At 37.0% G+C, this 6,368-nt stretch overlaps 1 protein-coding gene across 1 annotated transcript; it reads left to right on the top strand.

The window, feature by feature from the left end:
* Positions 1-3,003: 3,003 nt before the first annotated feature.
* On the top strand, positions 3,004-6,164 carry LOC143534843 (oxoglutarate-dependent flavonoid 7-O-demethylase 1-like). Its single transcript, XM_077029229.1, has 4 exons — positions 3,004-3,295; positions 3,378-3,625; positions 4,401-4,725; positions 5,842-6,164. Exons 1-4 carry the CDS (start codon positions 3,044-3,046, stop codon positions 6,109-6,111), a joined length of 1,095 nt encoding a protein of 364 aa, XP_076885344.1. The 5' UTR covers positions 3,004-3,043; the 3' UTR covers positions 6,112-6,164.
* The last annotated feature ends 204 nt before the right edge of the window (positions 6,165-6,368 follow it).

Here is a 6,368-nt window from a genome sequence, read left to right as displayed (position 1 = left end):
TGTATGCCCTATGTGATATATGTGTTATGTAAGAATGATTGCTTGATGGTACGTGAACGATCTTCGGATATTGTACGTACTGTCAGGTTGTAATGCTATGTATAAGGTAAGCATAATATGAATGATTATGCGTATGAACGTGATAGAGATAATAAAAGAAGGAAATAATGATGTATGGTCGTATGGTTACGAAAAGGGTACCGAGCCCTAATAATACTCGAGGTATGATGTATGGTTGTATGGCTACGAAAAGGGTACCGAGCCCTAAAAATATTCGGGGTATAATGTATGGTAACGAAGAGGGAATCGAACCCTACTAATATTCGAAAACCAGGGACCAGACCCTTATAATATCTGTGATGTTAGGGACCAGACCCTTATAATATCTGTGATGTTAGGGAATCGAACCCTTCTAATATTCAAAACTAGGGACCAGACCCTTATAATATCTGTGATGGTAGGGACCAGACCCTTATAATATCTGTGATGTTAGGGAATCGAACCCTTCTAATATTCGAAAACTAGGGACCAGACCTTATAATATCTGTGAGGTTATAGGGCGAAAGGCTCTTTAAAACGTATGATTATGTATGTAAAGAAAGTATGAAGGTAACAATGAAAGTAAAAGCACTTAAGTGTGTATGAAAGAAAGTTAAGAGGTTAAGTATGAAATGTAAAGAATGTATTGTATGATTATGTGATTAACTAGAACTCACTCAGCGTAGCTGACTTTTAGTATGCACGCAGGTGAGTAGGATGAGACAGCGGGCTTGAGCGGGGACACATGGCAGAAGAATAAGAGCCTGGCATCTGAAGACTTACGATGTTTTAATTTTAATGTTTTAATTAACTCTGATATTTAGAACTGTGTTTATGAGTAAATCCAACACGAAAGTAGGGTTACCGGTAACGGGGCCTTACATGAACCATGTGGATGCTGATGTCAACGGGCTTTCGTCCGTTGCCTTTATACCGGCTATCATTCTTTCCTCCATTCTTGATTGATGCCACAAGGTGTGCAAGTCTTCCATCCTTGACGAATGTTTCAACAATATCCTTCAAGGATGTACACTCCTCTGTATTGTGACCCTTTGTCCCGTGGAAGTCACAGGATTTGCTCTGATCCGCATTAGGTCGCTGTCGGATCATTGGAGCTTTTGGCCATGGGAGTTTTTCGGTGGCAAATATCTCCGTGACGCTTTTGGTGAGTGGCATCCACCGGTGTTTTCGGCTTGAAGGGTGCGTGTTATCCCTTCCGCCAACAAGAGGGCGAGAGCTGGATGAGGTGTTAAAGTTTACCCTTGACTGCCAAATACCTAGCTTCCTCTTTTTGTTCTGCCGGGCAATCCGAACATTGTTTTCTCTGGTCCTCTGCGTGTAGAGGTGTGTACTCTGGGGAAGATCCCTACCCAGTTGCTTCTCCGTCTCGGCAAAGCGCTTGGCCGCCGTCATGATGGCATCCCATGTGGATGGCATGCCGTCCTTACCCGTCAACGTGCGAATAAGCTCTGGGTATTCGACGCCCTGGATGAAAGCGGCGCGAACAAGATCTTCATTTATGTTGCCCAGACTCAGCTTTTTGGAGTTGAAGCGAGTGATGAAGTCTAGTAAAGATTCATCTTCCTCTCTCACGCAGTTGAGGATCGTCCACTGCTCTTCAGTATATTTCCTCTGTTGACTGAAGTGTTGGCTGAACTTGTGTTGAAAGTCCGCCCATTCATAGATGTGGTGGACTGGTAAACGATCAAACCACGCCCTGGCCGCTCTAACCAGCGTCATCTGGAACATATAACACCACGTGGGTTCCGCTCCAACCGCTCCAACCAACTTGTGTTGAAGTTTGTATGCAAACAAATGGAGTTAAAATAAAAAAATGAAGCATACCCGTTAATAGAAGAAAACTGTAGAAAATGAGTTTTTTTAATACCCGGAAAATAGGGCATTCAAAACACATAAAACGGGTTTTTTCAATACCCAAAAATAGGGTCTTCAAATACCCGGGTATTGAAGACCCGGTTCAATACCCTACCCGAACCCGGTACACAAGGTATGGTTTTTCAAGCCAATACCCGACCCGAACCGATTATTGTTAATACCCGATTTTTCAATACCCGATCATACCTGAATCCTTAATAATACCCGATTTGTGCACCTCTATGACAAAGAACAACTAATTATTAAAATGCTCATCTTTCCATTATAATAGGTAGATGCTTTAATTACAAAATTAGGAATGTTAGTGTCTAAAATGTAATTAATTAATTAATAAAAAGTTTTGTAATAACTGAAACTAGTGAATAACTAAAAGAAGTGACGCGTTTCTTGGTGAAACGTCGCGACCATTGCAGGAGATGCATCGACGCTTACAAATAGGCTTCGCAGGATTTCATTTGATACATCACATCAAAACATATTATCAATAAAATCGTTCCCTTTGCATTATATTTGTTTTTTAATTTTAATTAGATTTCGTTTATATCAATCCAATATTTCATCATTAATTGGATGTACACACGTCATATGAATTATGAAGTGAATCTATAGGGTCACTTGACTCTGGACCACAAAGATACGGTCCACCCTTGTCACTAGGCCGGTGCTTCGTCCCCTTAGTCGGTGTTAAAATTACAATAGTTTTGAACATAGGTGTATGTTGATGACAACATCAATATACAGCTTTGTCGTTAAAACTATTTAATCATATTTTAATGTTCAAAGACTTAAAAAAATTACATTGGAGGAAAACCCAATGGCATGAATTAATTTCTAGGGGGAATTATACATGAATTTCAAATTTGTATGAAATCCTCCAAAGGAAAGAATTTTAAATTTAGAGTTTTCTTATGATAATGAATTATCATAAGTCATAACTTGCTATATTGATCAAGTCCCATGCAACACGTGCTATATATGTTGTCATATCATGTCACATTCATATATGAAATTATTTTTCTATATATAAATCAATACTAGAATTTGTCCTTTCACCACACTGAATTCTCATTTGTAGCATAAACATTAAACATAATATATCCAGAAATATATGGATTCTCCACAACTATTGCCACAAAGCCATGTGAGTGTGCAAGAGCTTGCAAAAGAACTCAAACTGAATCATGTCCCTCAACGCTACGTTCAGGATCATCGAGAACCGACCTATGTTTCTAACCACTCGTCGCCTTTGCCCTCTATCCCGGTCATTGACATGAACGATTTCAACGATATAGTACTAGAACCCGACAAAGATCCATTAATAAACCTACGTGCCGCGTGCCAAGAATGGGGGATATTTCAAGTTAAGTATCTTTATGTTTATAAATAATTAAATATAACATATGTTCTATGTCTAATATATTATATTCCATATTAACCTGTAGCTGGTGAACCATGGAGTTGATAAATTGTTGATAAAGAAAATGAAAGAAGAAGTGTTAAATTTTTTTAACATGCCTGTGGAAGAGAAGCTGAGGTACAAGTTAGTGGCAGGTGATTATCAAGGGTATGGTCAAACCATACTTCATACACAAGATCAAAAAGTTGACTGGGCTGATCGGTTCTATATGATCACAAATCCTGTTCATAGAAGAAAATCACACTTACTTCCAGAATTCCCACCAGTTCTAAGGTCTTTCTGTTGTTCTTATCTATAGGCTTGATTATAATTTATAAACCTATTTCACTTTTAAAAGATATAGCACACTCATCACTTGTGTCTCTATGTTTATTAAAATGCAATTGGGCTCATGATAGTTGGCCAACAATATTACTTTTTAACTATAAAAAGACTGTTAATGTTTGACTTATCAAATATGTATATCTAAAATATGATTGTATAAGAACAAAAGAAGTAAAGTTTATGAATCTTAAATATGATTTGATTTCTTTTGCTAAGCAGTTAGAAAATATCAGATATCGGTTATCACAGTGAGATATTGGCAAATTTGAATATCATGTAAAATTCATATATATAGCAATTAAACACTAATAATTTAGTATAGTCTTCTACAATTAACAAATTAATCTTTTGCAAATTGAAAAAAACTAACAATCGTAGCAAGTAAGAATTGATTAAGACTTAAAACACTAACATTGAACATTAAAAGTTGATAACTAAGACATAAAACACTGATATCGGGAATACGAGTGATATATCGGTCAAATATTAGTCCAATATCGGCCAAATATCGGTCAATATCGTCAATATTATCGGTATCGATATTCTAATTTATATATCGCCAAAGGACCTATAACCGATATATCACTGATATATCGGTGATATATCAGCGATATCGACTGCATAGTTCTTTTGTAATGATTCTCATTGCAGTTTGATTATGTTTCCTTTATAATTATTCTTAATGCATAATATGTGATTAAGAACAAAAGAATTCTTTCAACAGAGACACCATGGAGAACTACTTGAGCGAATTGCAAAAACTAGCTATGTATTTGTTTGGTATAACCGGACAAGCGGTAAAAATTGACAAGCAAGAGATGATAGATGTTTTTGAAGACGGAATGCAGTCGATTAGGATGACTTATTATCCACCTTTCCCAGAACCGGATCTAGTTATCGGTCTAACTCCTCACTCGGACGCTGCTGGGATTACCATTCTTCTCCAAGTAACCGATGTCGAAGGTTTGCAAGTTAAGAAAGATGGTGTTTGGATCCCTGTCAATTTTCTTCCGGATGCCTTTGTTGTTAATATTGGAGATATTCTTGAGGTTAGACTTAATTATCTTAAATTCAAGAACAGTATTTGCTAAATTGAAGTTAAAAACAAAAGGAAATATAACACATGAATACATTAATTAGTTTTTTAGTATGCAACCTAAAACGTGGCTGTATTTTCTGATTGGTTTATTAGAGATCAGATTATATTACACCTACTACTTTATGGTTATGAGTCATAAAAGCATGTTTATAAATTGTTAATATTCATTTGTACTAGAGCATCTCTATATCCGGGGTGTGGTTGACCGACACTAGAAGGTTCTTATCGTCCATGTTAGACCAAAACACATAGACAGGTTTGTTATGAAATTTTGTTGTGAATTTGAAAGTAAAGGTCATCTTTAAGAATCGTTCGACCACTCTCAGATTAAAGTATTTTAAATTGTTGCTCGAAATCTCAATAAGATAATCCAAAAGTGTATTTGTTTTCCAGTTAAGTCTCGAATCCCAAAATAGACCAATTAAGGCCGTGGATATATGCAGGGAATGTTTAAACCGTTTAGTTGAAATGACAGACTAAACAGTGCATCTGTTTGACATGTAATTCGATTGGCTTGAGCCGCTTCGTCGGCTAAGTTAACTTTGGTGTGTGTTCAAAGGAATCATATATCATTTTAAGTATATCATAATGTGGTTCAATCAAATTTATTACCACAAACTTATGGTAAAGTTTGCCATCAATCACCAAAATAAGCAAGCTTTTAGAACCTAGCCAATTTAGACACCACCAATTTTATTCGGCCACATAACCTCCTTTGGTTCCACTAGGCGTCAAGGAAGCCTTGCACGTATTACAAACAAAATGAGTTGGCACATTTGGTAATTGACATGTGTCCTAGACATGCTACAAAACCTAGCTTGTGCCGTGACGTGTCATTGAATCTTTAGTTCCATTTAGGTCCAACCCAGTCATCCACGTTTTATGGTTACAGGCTCAAACCGTTCCTTAAAAACTTCTATGTGCCATGTATGCCTATATTGCATGAAATCTTGTTAATTATGTAAATATCAAACCCACAAATCCAGATGTATCATTAAAAACACGAAGAGCATTGTCTTATGCTTGATAATATAAAACTTGTAGTAATTATTTGATGGGCTTGCAGATAATGAGCAATGGTGCATACAACAGCATCGAGCATAGGGCGACGGTTAATGCAACGACAGAGAGGATTTCATTAGCCATGTTCTTTAATCCTAAGCTTGAAGCCGATGTCGGCCCTGCAAAGAGCCTCACAAAAAACACAGGAGACACACCATTGTATAAAACACTTGTAATGGAACAGCACCTCAAGGAATTCTTCTCGCGCAAGCTAAACGGAAAGACATTTCTCGAGAGAATGAAGATCAGATATGGTGAAGCCAGTGAGACTTGATCAAATATCCTAGCCTTCAGTTGATCATATTACTAATGCAAAATAAATTGGTGTACGTATGTAATTTGTATAGTAGTTAATTAGCATCAAACTGGCTTAACTTTAGATTATTAGTTAAGCCATGTATTATACTTGTGGGCTTTTTCGCTTCACGCCTTCACCACACGCAGTAGCTAGCAGTGTGGTTTTCCGCCTTCTCCACGTCACCTTCTTTCACCACAACATCTCCAAATACTTGCTTTCGTGTGAGAGTGGGA

Source organism: Bidens hawaiensis, unplaced genomic scaffold (genome assembly GCF_021521415.1).
Source record: "Bidens hawaiensis isolate Kalapana, Puna unplaced genomic scaffold, B.hawaiensis_p1.1 tig00010347_1, whole genome shotgun sequence".
Taxonomy (NCBI): Eukaryota; Viridiplantae; Streptophyta; class Magnoliopsida; order Asterales; family Asteraceae; genus Bidens; species Bidens hawaiensis.
Note: the sequence above shows the minus strand (reverse complement) of the source record. Positions and strands in the feature narration are given on the sequence as shown.